Source organism: Pan paniscus, chromosome 10 (genome assembly GCF_029289425.2).
Source record: "Pan paniscus chromosome 10, NHGRI_mPanPan1-v2.0_pri, whole genome shotgun sequence".
NCBI lineage: Eukaryota > Metazoa > Chordata > Mammalia > Primates > Hominidae > Pan > Pan paniscus.
Window position 1 is genome coordinate 140,123,036 of NC_073259.2, and position 22,840 is coordinate 140,145,875.

The 22,840-nt window shown below is 48.9% G+C and overlaps 1 protein-coding gene and 1 non-coding gene across 32 annotated transcripts in view; both read left to right on the forward strand.

The window, feature by feature from the left end:
- LOC100971447 (E1A-binding protein p400) overlaps positions 1 to 22,840 on the forward strand; it is a 131,147-nt gene that overhangs the window by 78,609 nt on the left and 29,698 nt on the right. For all 31 annotated transcript variants that reach the window (XM_055096402.1, XM_034934876.2, XM_055096401.1 and 28 more), the window contains 15 exons: positions 220 to 491; positions 1,905 to 2,107; positions 2,193 to 2,362; positions 4,157 to 4,353; positions 9,576 to 9,687; positions 9,847 to 9,990; positions 15,196 to 15,354; positions 15,537 to 15,620; positions 16,069 to 16,203; positions 16,563 to 16,607; positions 16,692 to 16,845; positions 17,196 to 17,437; positions 17,604 to 17,777; positions 22,200 to 22,336; positions 22,476 to 22,532. In XM_055096402.1, the coding sequence (XP_054952377.1) occupies positions 220 to 491; positions 1,905 to 2,107; positions 2,193 to 2,362; positions 4,157 to 4,353; positions 9,576 to 9,687; positions 9,847 to 9,990; positions 15,196 to 15,354; positions 15,537 to 15,620; positions 16,069 to 16,203; positions 16,563 to 16,607; positions 16,692 to 16,845; positions 17,196 to 17,437; positions 17,604 to 17,777; positions 22,200 to 22,336; positions 22,476 to 22,532 (2,285 nt within the window). The remainder of the gene's footprint in view (positions 1 to 219; positions 492 to 1,904; positions 2,108 to 2,192; positions 2,363 to 4,156; positions 4,354 to 9,575; positions 9,688 to 9,846; positions 9,991 to 15,195; positions 15,355 to 15,536; positions 15,621 to 16,068; positions 16,204 to 16,562; positions 16,608 to 16,691; positions 16,846 to 17,195; positions 17,438 to 17,603; positions 17,778 to 22,199; positions 22,337 to 22,475; positions 22,533 to 22,840) is intronic.
- On the forward strand, positions 3,428 to 3,563 carry LOC112436811 (small nucleolar RNA SNORA49). The gene has a single exon (XR_003025501.3). It is a non-coding gene; the product is annotated as a small nucleolar RNA SNORA49 (small nucleolar RNA).

Below are 22,840 nucleotides of genomic sequence, written 5' to 3' on the forward strand. Positions count from 1 at the left end.
TTGGCAAAGAAGAGAACGCTTGTGCTCTCGGCTTCATTTCCATCTCTATTTCCTGTAGCTCTCGGCTTCATTTCTATCTCTAGTTCCTGTAACACAAGACCGGGGATATTGAAGTGGATCTCATATGTGGGAAATCCCGGGCTGGGTGGGGGGTTGGTGAAGACAGGAACTTGTCGTTCTGTTTCTCAAGTAACTGTTTTTCATCACTTTTTGATAAAGGAGGAAAAGACCAGACTCTTGAAAGAGCGCCTGGATCAGATTTATTTAGTCAACGAGCGGCGCTGTTCTCAAGCTCCAGTCTATGGCAGAGACTTGCTAAGGATTTGTGCCCTGCCTGGCCACGGAAGGGTACAGTGGCGTGGGTCCCTGGATGGCCGTCGTGGGAAGGAGGCCGGGCCAGCGCACAGTTACACTTCATCCTCAGAAAGTCCAAGTGAGCTGATGTTGACGCTTTGTCGGTGTGGAGAGTCTCTGCAGGATGTTATTGACAGGTACTGCAGACCTCGTGACCTTTTCGGTGCTCTCTGGCTGCATTGCACCCCGGCAAGACCCCTTCTTGTCTCGTGGATGTACATCTTACTCCCATCGGCTTCTCCCCACGCTGTCCCTTAGCAGTCTGTTTTGAAGTTAGTCTTTGAGGTCTTCAGCTTTGGGATCAGATGGTTTTGTTATCTGGGTCTCAGTGCCAGGCGCGGCTTCTGAAGGAAGTTGGCAGCCCTGGGGGCAGAGCTGCAGCACTGAGCTCACACTGTGCCTGGGGACAGATCACTGTGTTGCTAAGGACTTTCTCCATTTGACTCTTTCAAAAAAATGATTGCATTAAAAGAGCCCCATGAGTGAGTGAACATTACATGATGACAAATGTGGGCAGGAGTTGATCTCAGAACGTGCTTTAATGGAGAGCAAATCTGAGCACCGGTGGGCACGATGGGCACCCGGCCGCTCTCAACTGAGCTTGCTTTCAGTAGAGTGCGTTACCCTGTTTGCAGTTCCACTCCCTGCTTGGACCCGGTCTCCAGGCTCCACTTCAGACGTGTTTTCTTCCCTTCTTTGCAGCTGTTGTAGTTCTCAGTTGTCTCCTGTCTGCAGAGGGCAACCTGGCTTCTTCCTGTGCCTTGGCTCAGCTCAGCTTTCAGGATCTACCTATTTCAGTTCTTTCAGATCAGGAAGCAGACTTAAGGGAAAAAAAGAAAACTGGGAGTGCTTCTCCAAGGCCGAACAAGCCACTTCTGGCTTCTCCTGGTCTGGGAGTGACTATGTCAGTGACCTTGTGCTCCTGGAGTTTTTCTTTCGAGTACTGATTTGTCTTTGTGTACTCCTCCCTCATTGAACATCATGGGTGACCATTCGTTCAGTTTGAATACAGCTGGGAGTGAGTCATAGTTGATGTCCATAGCAAGGGCCTTCTGGTGCAGGTGACCTCCACAGGTTGCAAGGTGGGCCTTAGGTTGGCTACACGATCTTCGCTGTATTGTCGTTGTCCTGAAGATTCCTTCACCCTGAGTCTGGCCCCCGTCCTGGTGGCACAGTGGCTATAGCAGTTCTAGGGTCCACGAGACAGTGCACCTTTGTCCCAAAGTTTCCAGCTGAAGACACACTAGAAAGAGAATGGCTTATCTCTGACCTGGTGCCTGCGGCCTAGGGAATCCACCCCCATTGATCCATCAGCCCTGGACTGTCTGAATTAGTCCCCGAGGTGGTGGTTATTGGCCAGGACTGGTTAGGATCTGCCTCCTTGGGCCCCTGCCCATGTGCCAACACCCACATCCCCATGTGACTGGGTTGAGCCCTGCTGTTTCCTGGGACTTGGACTGTCAGAAGTCTGCCCCATCTTTCAGGAGCCCCCATGCTCGGTGAAGGTGTGTGGCTCCTGGTGGTGACAAAACATGCTTTCTGCTCCTCAGGGTGGCCTTTGTGATTCCTCCGGTGGTGGCAGCACCCCCGTCCCTACGGGTGCCGCGGCCGCCACCCCTGTACAGCCACAGAATGAGGATCTTGAGGCAGGGCCTGAGAGAGCACGCTGCGCCGTACTTCCAGCAGCTGCGGCAGACCACGGCTCCACGCCTGCTGCAGTTCCCTGAGCTGAGGCTGGTGCAGTTCGACTCAGGTATGCGGCAGTTGGGGGCGTGGCCCGTGCGGGAGCTGCGCTGGCCCTGGATGATGAGGCGCTCTTGATGTGATTCGTTTCCCAGGGAAGTTGGAAGCTTTAGCTATCTTGCTTCAGAAATTGAAATCTGAAGGACGTCGGGTGCTGATTTTATCACAGATGATTCTTATGTTGGACATATTAGAGATGTTCTTGAACTTCCATTACCTCACCTATGTAAGAATCGATGAAAATGCCAGCAGTGAGCAACGGCAGGTGAGAAGCACATTGTTTACATTGTCTCTGATGGGTCAGTCACTGGTGTTGAATGCCTAAGTGCTGTGTAAATTCAGTGGTCTCATGGCCCTTCTAAGTGAAAGGGGAAGGACTTAATGAGCTTCTGAACTTTTTAAAGTCTCAATCCATCCTTCGATATTTTTTATTAAAAGCCACGTTGTTAGGTAAATGCAGTCTTGATGTCTCAGAATAAACGCTGGTGACCTGCAATCATCATTAAGACGATACTGGCGTACTTCAAGAGGTAGCTACGGGGTAAAAATATGAAAACAATTCCAACCAATTTAGAATGAAGGGAAATACAAGTTAGGGTAATATGCCCATTGTTTACTTACAAGATTTGCCAAGGCTGTTTTGTTTCATCAGGCACAGTGAGTCAGACACTCTCATATCCTCCCGTGAAAGCATAAACTAGTATAGTTCTAGAAGGCAGCCTGGCAGTATGGATTTGAACCTTAATAGTGATGTATGCTTGACCTAGTAATTCTGTATTTAGGACCCTTTACTTACATGACAACAAACACACCACTTAAGATCTGTCTACATAGTTGTTGTTGAAATGTTTATGGTAATTCATAGTTGAGAACAAAGTCAGTGTTCAGCAGAAGAGTGAGTGCATAAGGGGTTGTCCATGGGCCCTGTGCCCCAGCAGCTTCATGAGCAGAAACTGCCCAGCATTCCACATGGTGTGCTAGGCCCTTGTCAGCAGCATTTCAGAGCCAGTTTTAGTAGCATGGCCCAGTGTCCCCCAGCGCAAAACCAAGTTGCTGCCCTGTAAGTCGCGCAGCCTGCTTTATCTCACACACATGCTCATGCACACGCTGGAGAGGCCTAGAAAGAAATAGAGCAAAAGGTGATTTAACAAGTTTTCTTGGTAATATTATAGCAAATTATCTGTAGAATGCCCGGAAGGAAGAGAGTTGGTCAGTGATTAGGTTTCGTTTCCGGCACAGAAATCGTTATGGAAGAAAAGTATTCAAGTCATCTCCCTTCATGGTCAACAGTGAGGTTAGAGGACTATCCTTCACGGTTTTGTTTTTCCTGCTTCCTCAGCCTTACTCCAGGGACTTTTTGTTGCCTGTAAAGTGCTCTGGCATTGCCTGAGGATAGATGAGAAAGCACATATCCCTCCCCAGTAAGAGGCTGTTTTCTTTTGGGGCCTACAAGTTGAGCTGACAGTAAATGCAAGGTGGACTCTAACTTTTTCCTTCTTGTCACTCATGGCTGATGTTATTTAAACTGTGCATGAGGGTGTTGGCGATGGGTGAGCGTAAGATGATAGTGGCTGCACAGAAGAGCTGGAATACAGTGCGGGGACCTTGGTGTTGCTTTAACATGAGCCTCGTGTTGAATGGAATACAAACCAAGCAGTTTTGCTATGGGATAATTTCTTTTTTGAGACAGAGTCCTGCTCTGTCGCCGAGGCTGGAGTACAGTGGCGCAATCTTGGCTCACTGCAAGCTCCTCCCGGGTTCACGCCATTCTCCTGCCACAGCCTCCCAAGTAGCTGGGACTACAGGCGCCCGCCACCACGCCCGGCTAATTTTTTGTATTTTTAGTAGAGACGGGGTTTCACCATGTTAGCCAGGATGATCTCGATCTGCTGACCTTGTGATCCACCCGCCTCGGCCTCCCAAAGTGCTGGGATTACAGGTGTGAGCCGCCACGCCCGGCCTACTATGGGATTATTTCTAATTAATAAATGTTGAAACGTGTCAAAGATTTCCCAACATTTTCCAAGAATACTAACTCCTGTGTTTTGTTTCATCTTAGGAACTGATGAGGAGTTTCAACAGAGACAGGCGGATTTTTTGTGCCATTCTCTCCACTCACAGCCGTACCACAGGTATAAACCTTGTAGAGGCGGACACCGTCGTGTTTTATGACAATGACCTGAATCCAGTGATGGATGCCAAAGCTCAGGAGTGGTGCGATAGGATCGGGAGATGCAAAGACATCCACATATACAGGTGAGGGCCTGCGGGGGATAGGATCAGGAGATGCGAAGACATCCACATATACAGGTGAGGGCCTGTGGGGATGGCCACGTGGAAATGGAGTCAATGAGAAGCTTTGCAGGAGATATTGGTGCAAGAAGCACTAATGCAGAAACAAAAGGTAGCACTAAAGACAATGCATGGTATCTAATTTTAAACTAGGGTTTGTTTTCCTTCAAACTTACATTTCTGCTATTTTATCTATCTATTCCTTTTATTTATACTCAACATTTGCTTGAAATTGTAAGTTAGTGATGCTGCTCACACAAGTCATCTTGCCGTCTTCAGTTTTTACGTGTGGTACCTCTTGCAGAGTATCTCAGTCTTAAAAGTACGATTTAGATTTTGGGTTGTTTTAATTATTATGAACTATAAATTATCTGTTAGTAAAATGGCTATTGAAAGAATGGTCAACACCTGTGAAAAGAAGAAAAAAGAGAATTAGGTTTTTTTTTTTCTTTCTTTTTTTTGAGATGGAGTCTTGCTTTGTCGCTCAGGCGGTAGTGCAGTGGCACGATCTTGGCTCACCGCGACCTCTGTCTCCCGGGTTCAAGCAATTCTTCTGCCTCAGCCTCCCGAATAGCAGGGACTACAGGCGTGCACCACCACAACCGGCTAGTTTTTGTATTTTTAGTAGAGACGGAGTTTTACCACATTGGCCAGGCCGGTCTCGAACTCCTGACCTCGTGATCCACCCGCCGTGGCCTCCCAAAGTGCTGGGATTACAGGCATGAGCCACTGTGCCCAGCCAAAATCTATTATTATGTTTTTGTTTGTTTGTTTTTTGAGACGGAGTTTCGCTCTTGTTAGCCAGGCTGGAGTGCAATGGCGTGATCTCGGTTCACTGCAACCTCCACCTCCTGGGTTCAAGCGATTCTTCCGCCTCAGCCCCCCGAGGAGCTGAGGTTACAGGTGTGCGCCACCACGCCCTGCTAGTTTTTGTATTTTTAGTAGAGACGGGGTTTCACCATGTTGGCCAGGCTGATCTCGGAACTCCCGACCTCAGGTGATCGCCCGCCTTGGCCTCCCAAAGTGCTGGGATTATAGGTGTGAGCCACTGCGCCTGGCCTATTATTATCTGTAAAGATAAAAACTATAACTGTCAAAACACAATTGGGGGAAATGGAGAAAGGTTACTGTATATTTTTAAATTTCTAAGTGCTTACTGTTACAGTGTAATAGTAGATTTACTTCTTCTGCTTATTTTGTGCCTGGTTGTGTGCCGAGCACATCCTGGGCTCACCTCTGATGGTGACCCGTCAGTTCCCAGTAGGGAGCCTGAGACTAGACAAATATGGTCCCTGCATGAGGTCTCCTAGGTGGTAGCTGACCCTGGAACTAAAACCCAAGTGTGCTTTAACCTCTTTTTTTTTTTTTTTTGAGACGGTCTGTTGCCCAGGCTGGAGTGCAGTGGCATGATCTTGGCTCACTGACGCTTCTATCTCCTAGGCTCAGGTAATCCTCCCGGCTCAGCCTCCCAAGTGGCTGGGACTACAGGTGTGCAGTACCATGCCTGGCTAATGTTTGTATTTTTTGCACAGACAGGGTTTTGCTGTGTTGCCCAGGCTGGTCCCAAACTCCTGGGCTCAAGCAGTCAGCCCACCTCAGCCTCCCAAAATGCTGGGATTACAGGCATGAGTCACTGCACCCGGCCAACCATTTGTTTTTTAACAAGATGGTTGGTGTCATAGTAATTCAAATGCTGTATTTAAATTGTTTTATTATTATTTTTCTTGCTATAAATGCATTACATGTTCCTCGAGGAAAAAAAGGAGAGCCTGTAAAGAAAAACAAGGATCCTGCAGAGGCAGCAATTATTAACATTCAGTTGCACATCTTCCCAGACACGCTTCTGCTTCTTGAAGAAGGCTCACACTGTGTCTTCTTTTGTAAACTTTTTTTTTCTTTTAACAGTACATTATACATACATTTCCATGGTGATGAATATAAGTTTGGTGCATGGTTTATGTTGAATGGATAAGGGCTTAGTGTGGAATCCATTCTGCATTGTTGGCCCTTAGCAATTACTAGCCAGAAATTGGAAAAGTGTTTTATTCTCAGTATCAATAAAGTCTCAGGCATGGCCTTAGCGGTGCAGGAACAGGGCATCTGAAGTGAGGCATGAGGTGGCCTTGAAGGATGCAGGATGGGCTGTGCCAAGTGTGAAGACACACTTTGTTCTCGAGTGGGTAGACTTCATTCATGAACATGTGAAGTTTCTCCAAAGTAATACTAAAATTTAATATATTTTTGTGAAAACACTCCTAATGGGTGTGAAGGTTCTATGCGTGCACACACACGGTTGGGTAAGGTGGTGCCAATGTGCTTGCAGTGTGGACGTCCTGATGAAGGCCGCCATCATGATGCTCAGTGTTGCGGGTGGGAGTGTGCCCCACTATGAGCCATGGGAACCCCCAAACTGCATAAGGGTGCTGTTGGTGTCGGGGCAGATAGCCCGGCACCCTTGGGGATTTTGCATGTTACAAAGGTTGGCTGTCACTGTAACTGGAGGGCCTTTCTGTCATGAACGTGCCGCACACCTTGCGCTCCACGAGTGAGAGGAGGGGCTTGGAGTGCTGCTCCCACGCCTGACCATAGCGGAGTCCAGAGGGATGAAGGACTTGAATGTTTTCGGTGGAGCAGCAGTGTTAGAACACTCTTGAAGAGACAGTACCTGTGGCCGAGAGCTGGAAGGGACCGCCTGACCCACACAGACCCCGAAGTCAGGGGAGACAGGCACACAGCTGCAGTGAGACAGGAAGCCAAGCGTTGTACAGATACGGTGAGCCCAGTGGACAGGCGGGTGATAGAACAGGGAGATTTGCCATTCTCAGTGCAAGTAAAGAGTTAAATAGCTCTTAAAAATCGAGAAGATACATAAAGACCCCCCCTTACTTTTAAATAGGAAGGGCCTGTGAATATGAACAGTCCATCCCAATTGGCCAGAAAGTGTGAGAGGCCGCTCCAGCTCACTGGTCTGGAGAAGGAAGGACCAGTTTAATGCACGATGAGATCTCTCTTCTCATGCCCCGGACAGGTGAGACCCTAAGGGAACGAGCCTGCTCAGCCTGGCACTAGAAAAGGGGACGTCCTCATGTTGATGGGGACGTGGGATTGCTATCTAAGGATGTGTGTCGCAGCTTTGTCACATGGCACAAAGCAGTCACTGGGGCACAGCCATCCCACGGTGTTGAGCAGCCAGGTGGAAAATGAGCTCATGTCGAGGGATTTCTGTAATACACTGCTTAGGGAGGACAGCAAAATGCAGAGAAGTGGGAAGTAAGGCGGACATTTTCCCCACACGGTTGTGCACGAAGTGACGGTACATGGAGCATCGTGGAAGGGCACACCCAGGTTCACACACACAGCATCGTGGAACGACACACACAGGTTCACACGGAACGTCATGGAAGGGCACACCCAGGTTCACACGGAACGTCGTGGAAGGGCACACCCAGGTTCACACGGAACGTCGTGGAAGGGCACACCCAGGTTCACACGGGGCATTGTGGAACGACACACCCAGGTTCACACGGAACGCCATGGAAGGACACACCCGGGTTCACACGGAGCATTGTGGAACACACCCAGGTTCACATGGAGCATCATGGAACAACACACCCAGGTTCACACGGAACGTCATGGAAGGACACACCCAGGTTCACACGGAACGTCGTGGAAGGACACACCCAGGTTCACACGGAATGTTGTGGAAGGACACACCCAGGTTCACACGGAAGGTCGTGGAAGGACACACCCAGGTTCACACGGAATGTTGTGGAAGGACACACCCAGGTTCGCACGGAATGTCGTGGAAGCACACACCCAGGTTCATACGGAACATCGTGGAAGGACACACACAGGTTCACATGGAACATCGTGGAAGGACACACCCGGGTTCACACGGAGCATTGTGGAACAACACACCCAGGTTTACATGGAGCATCATGGAACAACACACCCAGGTTCACACGGAACGGCGTGGAAGCACGTACCCAGGTTCACACTGACATGGCTGCTGGGGCGGGGGGCAGGAGAGGCAGGCCACCCTCCCTGAAGCAGCCATGAAATACGCCTGTTAGGAAAAGTGTGCCCGCGGAAGCGCACACTGTCACACGTGCAGCAGCACCTTCTTGTGAACTAAGGTGGGTGGAAATGCCATCCCCACTTTTTTTAGTGGTTCTCAGGGTGATTGGAATCCAGGCGATTTTTGTTTTGTTTTGTTTCTTATGCTTTTATGTAATCAAATAATTTATGATTTGCATGTAGTAATATAATCAAGAAAGAGTAGATTTTCATTTAAAGGCCAGGAAAGTCTTCCCAGGTGGTGGTTTGCTGTTGATGAAGTTGTCCATCCACTATTTCCCTTTATCACGTATTTAGTTCCTTTGTTTGTGTCTGGGTTCACGTCTTCACTTTCCGTGCTGTTCCCTATGATTGTTTCTCTTTAATATTTAGGATCCTTTTAATTTGGAATTTTCTGAAAAAAATTTTGTTTTCATCTCTGTGAAAATCATGCTGTTAAAGTTGTTTAATGTGAGCTTTTTTGGGGTTTAGCATTTAGCATTTTACAGGCAGATGAGCCTCATGGGAAGGCAATAGACTGCATGGTCTGTTCTGTGTCCCCAGTGATGGAATCTTGAGGAAGCCTTGTGTCCCTGCACTGGGGGTCCGTCTGTCCAGTGGGGTGACATCTGCAGCTCACGGTCGTAATTGAACACCTCTTGTGGGTCTGGTAGTGTACCGGGGTTAGAAAGACAAAAACGCCCATAATTACATGAGAATGAGGTGTCTCATGAGTGTTAACAAGCCAGTCTGTGAAGTGATCAGTTCTGCCTGTTGGGCTCAGTGAAAGCTTCAGAGAAGATAGATGCTGGAGGTACATCTGGAAGGACCAGGTGGGACATTTCCAGGTTGAGACTGGTGGGAGAAAAACGGGATGGCAGGTGGAAGGATGAGGTGGCACAGCGAAGAGTCTTCCGGAGGGGCCTCCTGTCAGCTCTCTGGGAGGCGGGAGAGCTAAGATTGGAGGGGCTGGCTGAGAGCGGCCTTTGGTGCCCCACGAAGGCATGTTCTGAGCAGGGGTAGCTGGAGGAGGGACGTGGATTCGTTGATCACCATCTGCATCCTGTGCCCACCTGTTGTCACTGTGTTTCCTAGTGACTGACTTAGCATCTTACATCTTTTGTTTGCAGGCTTGTGAGTGGCAATTCCATTGAAGAGAAATTGTTGAAAAATGGAACTAAAGATCTGATCCGAGAAGTGGCTGCTCAGGGAAATGACTACTCCATGGCTTTCTTAACTCAGGTACTCCTTATTCAATGAGAGGCCTGAGGTGAGAGCCGCCGTGCGGCGCGTGGAATCGCGTGGTGTTAGTGCACACTAGCGAGGGGCTCAGGTCTCCAGCTCAGGTCAGATGCACACTTGGACCTTGTACTGGGGAGTAACACACATCTCTGTGTTCAGCGAACCATCCAGGAGCTGTTTGAAGTTTATTCTCCCATGGATGATGCTGGCTTCCCGGTCAAAGCTGAGGAGTTTGTGGTGCTTTCTCAGGAACCTTCTGTCACGGAAACCATTGCACCCAAAATTGCAAGACCTTTCATAGAGGTAAGAATACATTGAATCTGGCTGGAGAGTTGCACGGTGGGAGCCGGCGGAACACCTGCATCCTCCCCCAGGGTTCTGGGTGCTCAGTCCCCACTCTTCCCTGGCCTGAAGCCCTCTTCCCGTCCCTGCTTTTGGAACCTCCCCACTCCCTTCTTTCTGTCATGGGGATTTTGAACTGTAAATACAAGTGAGGGGAATGGTGGCGAAGGTCGCGGACCACAGGCCTGTCACCGAAGCAGTGGCTGCCGTCTTCATCTGCACTTTGCCACAGTCTCAGCTCCTTCCCCTCCCCATGGAAATCTATCCCTGCCTCCTCTGGAAGCTCTGCGGGCACTGCCCCTACTCCCCTCTAGCTGGCTGTGTTGGCTTCTCCCTGAGCAGTGCAGCCATGAGCCTGCACTCAGGTGCTGAGTGTAAGGTGCTGGTTGATTGCAAGGACTGAGTATAAGAAAGAACACAGACTATCACGTTGATACTTTTGAGTGTTGACTACATGTTGAAGTGATAATATTTTGGCTATCGGGTTATGTCAATATTTTACTGTTTCGGTGTGGGTAGTAGAAGATAGAGGGCATGTTTGGGTCCTTTGATTTTTCCCTTTTGGGGGTGCTGCTGTGTAGACATGTCACAGACCCGTCACGGGGCCGCTGTTCCCTCCCTGTCCCCGTGGCTTGCCCGCCAAAGCCCTGCAGCCCCACGTCCTGGAGATGGAGGCCTTCAGCTGCCTTTGTTCTCTGAGTCCCCTCCTCCTTCATGTGGCCCTGCCACTCCTCCAGAACTTGTTGTGGGGTCCCCGTTTCTGTGCCTCTTACCTTGGAAGGATTTGGTATCCCTGTACATCTTTCTTCCTGCCCTGTTTGACTGCAGCGCATGACTGCATGGGCTTCTCTGTATGTTTTTTCTTTTCTGTGAAAGCGTTAAAGACCAGACCAGGCACACTACGCAGCCCCTCAGCACCTGTCCGCCGACACCCGAGATTGAGCCTCCCAGCCTCATGGTGTCAGCCCCCTCCTTGCCTGTGCTCAGCTTGTTCTTACCAACTCTGGTGCTGTCTCCTCTTCCATTTCTAAACATTACTCTGTTACTGAATAAGTAAGAAATACTTGGGGTATGACTCTCTTAGTCTGTCCGTGTTGCTGTAAAGGAATACCTGAGACTGGGTGATTTATTTTAAAAAGGGGTTTATTTCGCTGGTGATTCTGATGGCAGCAGAGTTCAGGATTGAGCATCTGTCTGGTGAGGGCCTCAGACGGCTTCCATGGTGGTGGAAGGGGAGGGGGAGCTGCATGTGCAGGCCACGGAGCGAGAGAGGGAGCGAGGGGCAGGTAGCAGGCTCCCTTTAATAGACTGGCCCTCACAGGACGAACAGGGTGAGACCCACTCCCTCAGCCCCAGAGCGTTTCTATTCCTGAGGGATCCACCCGTGACCCAAACCTTTGAGAATTTATAATGAAAAGCCAGTCTTCTGCCCTGCCCCCAACCCCGCCACCACCCCGTTTCTCACATTTCTTCTAGAGATTGCCTGTGTATCATTTCCTTTGCACAGAAATACCTTACAGATTATTACATATCAGGAGGTATGGATCAACTTCATTGTGTTTTAAGGAGGTAATACATGCATGAGGTTGAAAAAGAAAAACAACACAAAAGCGTAGCTGGGGCCAGGTGTGGTGGCTCAGGCCTGTAATCCCAGTACTTTGGGAAGCCGAGGCTGGAGGATGGCTTGAGGCCAGGAGTTCAAGACTGGCATGGGCATCATAGTGGGACCCCATCTCTACAAGAAGAATTTTGAAAACTAGGAGTGTGGTGGTGAGCACCTGTAGTCCCAGCTACTGGGGTGGCTGAGGCGGGAGGATCACTTAAGCCCAGGAGATTGAGGCTGCTGTGAGCTGTGATCGTGCCACTGCACTCCAACCTGGGTGACAGAGTGACACCCTGTCTCAAAGATAAAATATGCAAAGGACCTGACTCTGCATGTCTCAAAGGAAAACATGTAAGTGGCCGATGTGTAGACGAAATAACGTCCAGCATCACTAATCATCAGGAAAATCAAATAAAAACCACATGAGGTACCAACTGGCACCTATTGGGATGACTGTCATCAAAACGCAAAAGATAGCGAGTGTTGGCGAGGACATGGAGGAAAGGGGCCCGTTGCACTCTGTCCCTGGGAACGTCGTTGGCACAGCCACCATGGGAGACGGCAGGGAGGTTCCTCAAAAATGTGGAAATAGAGCTCCCACATGATCCAGCAATCCCACTGCTGGGTGTATATCCAAAGAGTTGAAATTAGCGTGTAGGAGAGGCGTCTGCACCCTCGTGTTCATCGCAGCACTGTCCCAGCAGCCAGGACACGGAATCAACCCAAGTGTCCATCAGAAGTCTGTGGATTTTCCATATTGGCTGTGTTGTTTCCCAGCAGCATAGTATTTCAACACACAGATTCTTTTGAAACATACTTGTTGATTGTCTTACTGTGTGTCAGGCACTGTTCTAAGCAGTGGGGATACAGGATCGAAAAAAGACAAAAATTTCATGAAGCTTTTATTCTAGTAAGGAGAGAGGCAGAAACCAAACCTAGTGAGTAAAGCATGTAATTTATTCACATGAGAAGTTGTGAAGTGCTGAATCCAGGGGAGAATGTTGTGGTCACCACAGCAGACAGGTTAGTGTGGCTGAGGGGGTGGGGAGGGTGTGACCAGGTGAGGCCTGACTGTAGGGAGCCCTTGGAAGGGTTTGAGTCAAGCTATGGCACGGGGTCTGGCATCACCTAAGAGAGTCGCTCTGACTCCTTTGTTGAGACTCAGTTGTAGCAAGGCAAGGGGGATCCTGGGGACCAGTTAAGAGTCCCAGAGCAGTAACACTGGTGAGCAAGGCTGGTGAGGACAGCTGGGGGACATGTGGGGGCAGCAGGCGGGTCTTTGGAGGACAGAGCCAGCAGGACTTGCTGCAGTGGGTGTGTGAGGAGGATGGCTGCTCCTCACTGGCTTGACCGGCCCCTGGGGACAGAGAGGTAGGTTAGCCTTGGCCTTTTGCCAGCGGAGAGAGATCCACGTTAGCGTGCTGTACTCGTACCTGCTGCATGGGACTGTGGCTATAGGATTCTTCTGTCATTGGCAACGCTCATCAGAGGATTTGTGCCTGCAAAATGGTTTTAAGAAAAGTCCTTGTTGACATGCAAAAATAAAACATACAGCAAGTGTACACATTACAAAAATTCCAGCTGGAGAAATGTTCAGTCAGTAGAAGCACCTGGTAGCCAGCATCTGGTGGAGGAGGAGGATGCGGCGGGCTCCTCAGAAGGCCTGTCCCCCAGCGGTGCTGCCTCTTGCGAATTCTGACAGCACCACCTGCTTCTGCACTTTCCATACGTGGAGCCTGTTCCTTCGGGTCTGCCTTCTTGTGCGTAGCAGTCTGTAACTCGTTTTCATTGCTGTCTAGAGTTCTGTCTGAATATACCGCAGTTTATCAGATCTGCAGCTTGTGGACGTGATGGAGTGGTTCATTTGAATTGTGCTCCTGTGGATATTTGTATCCTTGTCTTTTGGTAAGCACGTATGTGCAATTCAGGCTGCTTATGTTTGACTTCAGGAGATGCTGTGGCTGTGCCGGGGATGCTCCTGCCATGGGGTTGTTCTGGGTGGTGGTGTGGAGGCGGAATTGCTGGTCCTTTCACTGTAGCTGCAGGGCAGAATGTGGGATAGTCTCATTGTGGTTTAATTTGTAGTTTTGCTGTTGACTGATGAGTTTGAGTGCCTCTTCATGTATTTACTGGCAGTTTGAGTACTTTTTAAAGAAATGCCAAGGCTTTTCCCAATTTTTTTTAAATTGGATTTTCTCTATTTCTTTTTTTTTTTTTTTTTTTTTTTTTTAAGACGGAGTCCCACTCATCGTCCAGGCTGCAGTGCAGTGGTGTGATCTCAGCTCACTGCAACCTCCACCTCCCAGGTCAAAGTGATTCTCCAGCTCAGCTTCCCAAGTAGCTGGGATTACAGGTGCATGCCACCACGCCTGGCTAATTTTTATATTTTTAATAGAGACGGGGTTTCTCCATGTTGGCCAGGCTGGTCTTGAACCTCTGACCTCAGGTGATCTGCCCGCCTTGGCCTTCCAAAGTGCTGTGATTATAGGCATGAGCCACCGTGCCCGGCCAGTTGTCTCTGTTTCTTAATGACTTGTTGGAGTTCTTTATGTATCCCGATAAAAGGCCTTTGTTTGATACACTTGACATACCTTTCCCATTCTGTGGTTTGCCTTTTTAAACACTGTGTATTGATGAGCAGAAGTTCCGAGTTCTAACACCATCCAGGGCCCACATCTGCCGTCTTTATAGTGGGTGCTTTTTGTGCTCTGCTGAGGAGATTACTCTGCCCACCTGAAGGTCACCAGGCATCCTCCTCTATTTTCTTCTACATGTTGCATTGTTTTATGTTTGCTATTTAGGTGCACCACCTATCTGGCAATAAGTTCTGTGTATAGTGTCGAAGTAGTGTTATATCACTTTGAGGGTTTTGCCAGATTGCCCTGGAAACAGATGGTACCAGTTTTTAATTTGTATCTTCTAACTAAAAACCGTACCTCCATGTCAGATGTCTTTTGCCCACATCTGCTAGTAACTATAGATGTGTGTTCCTAGCTGTTTCAGCAGATGAACAGTGGCATCTCATCATTCTAACTTGTGTGTCTTGCGCTGTGGTAAAGCTGTCTTGTATGTTCATAGTCATCCATGCTACATTTCGCGGTGGACTTGCTCCGGCTGCTGTAACGTTGGGCTGTCCGTCTGCTGTCTGTTTCCTGGACAGCAGCCTCTGTCCTGCTGTGTCTGTCAGGAGCTGTGGGCAGTGGTGTGCATCGGGTCTGAGATGGAGCCTCCTTGGGCCTTTCTTGTTCTCCAAGCTTCCTTGGCCCTGGGTGCCCTGGCATGCTTTGCCTGCATCAGTGCTCAGCTCTTCCATGGGGCCTGCCTGTCCAACTCGATAGTAAGGTTAGCAAGGCCCAGGAGGTTTCCCACTCATTTTCTGTATTCCCTAAGTGCCTTATCATTTTCACCTGTAAGAGGACCTCAGGGAAGGAGTGGATTACCTTTATGGAGAGTGGGTGATTATAGTGGAGGCATCTCCATTAACTTTACATGGGATAGCTCTTTTTCAAACTACCCTCATTTAAAAAGTCTATCAAGGCAATCTAAACATAGACTTTCCTCAGGCCCTCAAGAGTATTGAGTATCTGGAGGAGGATGCCCAGAAGTCCGCACAGGAGGGGGTGCTGGGACCACACACTGATGCTCTGTCATCAGACTCTGAGAACATGCCGTGTGATGAAGAACCATCCCAATTAGAGGAACTAGCTGACTTCATGGAGCAGGTTTGGGCATGTTTTCCTTTACAACTACATATTTTAAAAATTTGACGCTTCTATAAAATATTTATTGTTTACTGCAAGAAAAATCACTTTTTGATTCAAATGTTGGTTAGTGGATTGTATAAGGAACTTGACTTTTATTAACTTGCTATTAACCCTATTCAAAAAATATACTTTTGGAACAGCTTACACCAATTGAAAAATATGCTTTAAATTACCTGGAATTATTCCATACTTCCATTGAGCAAGAAAAGGAGAGAAACAGTGAGGTAAGAGAATCAACTTTTGGTCAGTGAAAAAAATTTGCAGTATTTTCAGAGTTAAGTTTGATTTGAAGTAAATGTGACTTCATTAAATTAAAGTCACAAAAGCCAAAACCCACAAGTTTGGAAATGAACTTAAAATGAAGAGAGTCTCGAGAAGCCCGTAGGGACCGTGGAGCTTGTTCACCCCCGCGTAGGGACCATGGGGCTTGTTTTCCCCTCGTAGGGACCGTGGAGCTTGTTCTACCCCCGTAGGGACCGTGGGGCTTGTTCTGCCCTCGATGTCTTTGACTGGATTTGCAGCAGGCTGCTGCTTGTGGGGGTGATGCATTGTGGAGCAGTGTGTGTAGAGAACATGTGGCTCTGAGACAACAAGGAGACCTGGAGCAGGGACTCGGGGGCTGCTCTGAGCTGCACTCCTGATCCTGAAAGTTCTTGCTGCTCTCCCCGTCAGGATGCAGTGATGACTGCAGTGAGGGCATGGGAGTTCTGGAACCTGAAGACCCTGCAGGAGAGGGAGGCCCGGCTGCGGCTGGAGCAGGAGGAGGTGGAGCTCCTGACCTACACGCGAGAGGATGCCTACAGCATGGTACCCGGCCCGGGGCCCTCCTGCCCTCTTGCCCCCCTGCTGAGGGGCACTTGTTCAGCCATGTTTGGCTTGTTCAAAGTCTGTGTACATTGACATGAGAAAATGCCTAGGAATTTTTACTTCTCATATCAACACAACCTCACTTATGTTCTAAAAACACAATTTTCTTAAAAATTGACACTTGGAGATTGTCAGTTAGATATTGACCAGCTCTGATTAAAACATTTATAAGTCTTATAAATAGTCATGTTGATCAGAACTTATTTGAAAGACTTAATGAGTATGAAGGTACATGATTTGTGGCTTATAACATGACACTGAGACTTGGTGGAAGTCAGAGCTTGCCGTGTTCCCTACAGGAGTATGTCTACGAAGATGTCGATGGGCAGACAGAAGTCATGCCGGTGAGTGCTGCCCTCTCCCTTTGTGTCTGTGTGGGCAGCTTCCTGTGAGTTCCACATCTCATGGGCCTTCCCTTCTCCATGCAGCTCTGGACCCCGCCCACCCCGCCGCAGGACGACAGTGACATCTACCTCGACTCGGTCATGTGTCTCATGTATGAAGCCACTCCCATCCCAGAGGCTAAGCTGCCCCCTGTGTACGTGAGGAAGGAGCGGAAGCGACACAAAACAGACCCCTCAGGTGCGCATCCCGAGGGCGTCACATGACCTGGGGGGGCCCTGGCCTGCAGAATCCCTGCATGTCAGCCACTTTCTGCTGTCTGCCTGTCTGCTGCAGGGCTAGCGATCACACGCCCGTCCGCTGCCTCTCAGGCCATGTTCACAGGTTATGTTGTTTCCAGTGAGGAAACCTTCGTGTTTCATTCTAATTGACCGTGAAGGCCCGAAAGCAGGTCTGTCTTTGGCAGGTGCTTTCTGTGGCCTCTTTGCCCAGGCACCTCCAGACTTGCCTGACCTGTTTCCTTTGTCTTTTGCCTGCCCGCGTGGAATCTCCTGGTTTACGCTCTTGCTGAAGACTGCCTCTCTGTTCAGCTGCAGGCAGGAAGAAGAAGCAGCGTCACGGGGAGGCGGTCGTCCCTCCTCGGTCCCTGTTTGACCGCGCAACACCAGGCCTTCTGAAAATTCGCAGAGAGGGCAAGGAGCAGAAGAAGAATATTCTGCTGAAGCAGCAGGTGCCATTCGCCAAGCCCCTGCCAACTTTTGCCAAACCCACAGCCGAGCCTGGTCAAGACAACCCCGAGTGGCTCATCAGTGAGGACTGGGCACTGCTGCAGGTAGGTGGGCGTGGTCTTTGTGCCAGCGGTCATGTGCGGTCATTTTTCTTCCGCACGTCCGTGCATCCAGCTCACTGTGATCACTTTGCGGGGAGTCTTTGGCAAGAGGGAAGACCTTCTGACTTAGAGTGTATTCACCTGTTTTACCTGAAATCTCCTTCTCTAGGCTGTAAAGCAGTTACTGGAGCTGCCTTTGAACCTCACAATCGTGTCACCTGCTCACACACCTAATTGGGATCTTGTCAGTGACGTTGTTAACTCCTGTAGCCGAATCTACCGCTCTTCCAAACAGTGCCGGAATCGCTACGAGAATGTCATCATTCCACGAGAGGAGGGGAAGGTAAGCACGGTCTCGTTTGTCCTCCGAGGAGAACACAGGCAGGTGTGGTGGCCGTGGCCTGCAGTTTCAGCTCCAGTCCTGCTCTTCACTGACTGGGCTCCTTCATCCCTGTGGGTCTGTGGTGAAGTCCATCTCCTTGGGCTCCTGGTGGACCCAGCGAGGTCAGGTGTCTGCACTGTGCCTCGCCTATGGCATGAGCAGTGATGGAGGAGTTCACGTTGTGCTTGTTGGGATCATGCTTGGTGTTGGCAGCAGGCCTCGTACCTGATGTTTTATCTGATACCAACATTTGCACTGCCGTTGTCATTTCTAAGATAATGAGGGTGTCATCTGAATACTGGGCCATATATATATACATTTTCAAGAATGTTTTGGATGAATGAAAAGACCTCTCGCTGGGTTTTGATCATGGCGTACTTAAATGAGGGTGTCATCCAAACACTTGGTCATATATAGATAGACATTTTCAAGAAGGTTTTGGGTGAATGAAAAGATAAGTTGATAAGCTGTCTCGCTTTGTTTTGATCGTGGCGTACTTAAAGAAAAGTCTGTTACTGGTACCTCTGCTATTCTGGTACCGAAAGACTGGCTGGCTGCAATGGTTTGACAAGCATCATATTCTCTTTTTCAGGGTTAACTATAAGTATTGCAAATGTTTATTTACATATAGTGTAGTCAAATCATTGGTCTTTCATGTAAGAAGTCAGCTGTGTGGTTTGTAGCTTGACCCCCGAAGAGTCCAGGCGGCTGGTCAGTAACATACAGGCATGCGTGCGGCGTGCCTTCCCTCGAGCTGAGTCATCCCTCTCTGTGCTGCATCTGGCTTTCTTCAGGCAGCTCCTTCTTGCTGCTTGCCTGCCTTTCTCACCTCAGGACAGCATCCAGAGCCCCCACACCAGCAGCGTCTGCATGCTCTACTGTGCCCACGTTGCCAGTGTCCACACCCATTGGGAGATGTGCTGCCTGACTTCCAGGGCATGTGCCATGCTGGCGTGTGGGGACCACCGCCTTTCAGTTCACCTCATGGAGCCCATCCAAACAGGAGCTGTGGGCACATCTTCTTGCATGGAACAGGGTGGGACACATATAGTAGAGGCAGGCATCCAGTACTTTTATTGTATTTACTTTTGTTCCTAATTTGTGAGAATTAACATTTTCTCCATAGTAGTCAGATCCATCCTCAGGATGGGAGCATCACACTTAATTTATTTCTGTACCCACTCTTTCAGTCATCTATCTTTTCATTTTTCTAAAAACACTTGTCTCAAAGCATTTGTTTGTTTTTTTGTTAAACGTAGAAAAGCAAGTTTTCTTCGTAATACCACTTTGTGGTCCCTTCACCAATAAGACTTCCTGGAATCTTGCATTAATTAGGTTTTCTGTGTTTTGGAAGCATTTATAATAATAGCCATTATCTTATTATGGAAAAAAAATTAAAGCTAAAATATTGTATTGGGGGAACCTGCCCCCGATAGTCACGTAGGTTCTTTTCTATTTTCCCTAAGTGTTGGCCGGTCTGAGAAGTAAAGGGAAAGAGTACAAAAAAGAGAAATTTTAAAGCTGGGTGTCTGGGGGAGACATCACATGTCGGCAGGTTCCGTGATGCCCCCTGAGCAGTAAAACCAGCAAGCTTTTATGAGTGATTTCAAAAGGGGAGGGAGTGTATGAATAGGGTGTGGGTCACAGAGATCACATGCTTCACAAGGTAATAGAATATCACAAGGTAAATGGAGGCAGGGCAAGATCACAGGACTACAGGACCAGGGCGAAATTAAAATTGTTAATGAAGTTTCGGGCAGGCACTGTCATTGATAACATCTTATCAGGAAACAGGGTTTGAGAGCAGACAACCAGTCTGACCAAAATTTATTAGGCAGGAATTTCCTCATCCTGATAAGCCTGGGAGGGCTACAGGAGACTGGGGCTTATTTCATCCCTACAGCTGCGACCGTAAAAGACAGCTGCCCCCAAAGCGGCCATTTCAGAGGCCTACCCTCAGGGACGCATTCTCTTTCTCAGGATGTTCCTTGCTGAGAAAAAGAATTCAATGAATTCAGTGATGTTTCTCCCATTTGCTTTTGAAAGAAGAGAAATACGGCTCTGTTCCGCCTGACTCACCGGCAGTCAGAGTTTAAGGTTATCTCTCTTGTTCCCTGAACATTGCTGTTATTCTGTTCTTTTTTTGAGGTGCCCATATTTCATATTGTTCAAACACACATGCTCTACAAACAATTTGTGCAGTTAACAAAATCATCACAGGGTCCTGAGGCGACATACATCCTCCTCAGCTTACGAAGATGATGGGATTAAGAGATTAAAGACAGGCCTAGGAAATCACAAGGGTATTGACTGGGGAAGTGATAAGTGTCCATGAAATCTTCACAATTTATGTTTAGAGATTGCAGTAAAGCCAGGCATAAGAAATTATAAAAGTATTAATTTGGGGAACTAATAAATGTCCATGAAATATTCACAATCCACGTTCTTCTGCCATGGCTTCGGCCAGTCCCTCTGTTCGGGGTCCCTGACTTCCTGCAACAATATTGTCTTCTTTTATAGCTGATTTATGAAGCTAATCCAAAGAAAAAGGCAAAAATATTTGTAAAGTTTGAGAGTGATGTTCTTTTTTTTTTTTTTTTAGACGGGAATTTCACTGTTGTCACCTAGGCTGGAGTGCAGTGGCACGATCTCGGCTCACTGCAACCTCTGCCTCTCAGGTTCAAGTGATTCTCCTGCCTCAGCCTCCCGAGTAGCTGGGATTACAGGTGCATGCCACCATACCCGGCTAATTTTTGTATTTTTAGTAGAGGCATGTCCTCTACTGCTAGAGGAATGCCCTAAATTTCACCAGGTTGGCTAGGCTAGTCTCGATCTCCTGACCTCAGATAATCTACCCACCTCGGCCTCCCAAAGTGTTGGGATTACAGGCATGAACCACCACCCCCGGCTGTGGGTGATGTTCTGAATAAGTTGGAGCACTTTGTTAAGAGCCTGTGCACAGAAGCATAGAGTAAGATTCAGTCTTAACCTGTATTTTAGGAATCAACAGAAACCTGAGACCTAGAATTTTCTCCAGGGCCTCTCATTCTGTACGTAGAGGACATGCCTCTTTGCATTAGAGGACCCCATGGTGACTTGCCGAGCCCCCTAAAGGACATCCTGAGCCTCCATGACCCTCACTCCCTGTGGAAGCCCATGATAGTGACAGTGGTCGGATGTGTGCGTGAGTGGGACAGCCCCACCTCTCAAAGCCTGCGGGGGCTCCAGCAAGCCATGCGGGGCGGGGCATTCATGCCTGGTTAGAGCCTGCATAGGAGTTCCGTTACCAGACGCACGGTCTTTCCATCTCTGACTTGGCTCAGTTGAGCCATCCAGCGTCATGTGTGATAGGCCTGGTATTAGTCTTAGGCACCCCTTCTCCCTGCTTCCCTTTGCTTACTCTTAGGATAATAGGTAGGAGGAGAATGCTTCCCTGTATGGTACAGTGTTCCGGAAGCAGACTGCTGTGGCCTTGCATGTTGGTTTCTAGTTCTGGTTGTCCTTGGTGTTGCCTTCAGAATTTAAGGCATTCCTCTAGCAGTGGAGGACACGTGTGCACACAGACACGTATACATGTACCTGCACAGACACACCCGTACCTGGGCCTGTGCTGCTGTGTCATGTGAGAGTCTTGGTTTTCGCCTTGGCACACTCTCTTTGACCAGAGTTTAGAGGAGCATGGGGGAAGAGCCCTGGGTGAGGAAGGAGGTGCTTGAGCCCTGGTCTTGACTTGTCGCTACCTCTGTGACCTTGCACAGACAGCATTCCTGGGACAGCTGTTCACTTCACAGGATAAGGAGTTGCTTTAAAATTCTGCAGGATTCTAAGATGTCTTGGGAGCACATAGCCCACAATTGAGTGGCCCATTGTTTAGCTGTGCGATTTATGAAGGAAAGACTGCCAGCCATAAGCACTGCTAGAGACCCCAAGAATGTACTTTGAGACACCATTGGGCATGCGCCAGCCTCACTGTCCACCGTGGGCAGATGACAGTGTTGTCCATGGCAGTCCGCGCTGCCCCTTGGTGTTAGCGGGTGAAGGCTCACAGCCCGCTCCACACAGTCACCTGCCATGTGACCTTGGGCACTTTGCACACCTGTTTTGTTCCCTCTCCCTCTTTGGGTGATTATGGGGCTTACGTGAGAGAACACCTGGAAAGGATTAGCATGGACTGGAGAGTGTCACAGCAGTCGGCCGCGACAGCCACTTAATGCCGCTGCTGTTGGGTTATGCCTGAACTTGGAAAGAAGGCCCAGGAAAAGGAAGTTTGTGTTCAGCCATGGGGAGTTTAGCCTCAGATTCCCACCCAGTGAGCCCTGTGTCCCACGCAGCCGTCTGTCCATGCTGCCTAATTTGGATGCACTCTCGTCAATTTCGTTGCAGAGTAAAAACAACCGTCCTCTCCGTACGAGCCAGATCTATGCCCAGGATGAGAATGCCACACACACCCAGCTGTACACGAGCCACTTTGACTTAATGAAAATGACTGCTGGCAAGAGGAGCCCCCCAATCAAACCTCTGTATGTTTCCTGAGTGCTCATTTTATGTTCATTATGACTGAGTAGATTGCGTGAAGCTTGGTTTTGATGTGTTTTTAACATACCCTTCTTCAGATATTTCCTTTATTTAATAATTGCTGTCTCACTGTCTATACTTCAGGCTTGGCATGAATCCCTTTCAGAAGAACCCCAAGCACGCGTCTGTGTTGGCAGAAAGGTATTTCTCTATTCGTGACACATTTGTTACTGTTTGGAAGGATTTCATTCCAGTGTCATCTAAGTTCAGTGAGTTCAGCAAATCGTTGTGCACTTAGCTTGTTCAGGCATCAGCTGGACGTGGCAGTGCGCAGAACCTGCAGGAGAGAGGTGCTTTTACTGCCGTGGGCTGGGGTATGCATGGGACGGCCCCTGCCCTGTCTCTGTGTTACAGGGATTGTCCTTGCTGGCCCTCAGTGGGGAAAGACGCTGACAGATGTGATGAGTGTGCCAGGGCCATGTGGCCAACCACAAGGGGCTTTCTTCCTC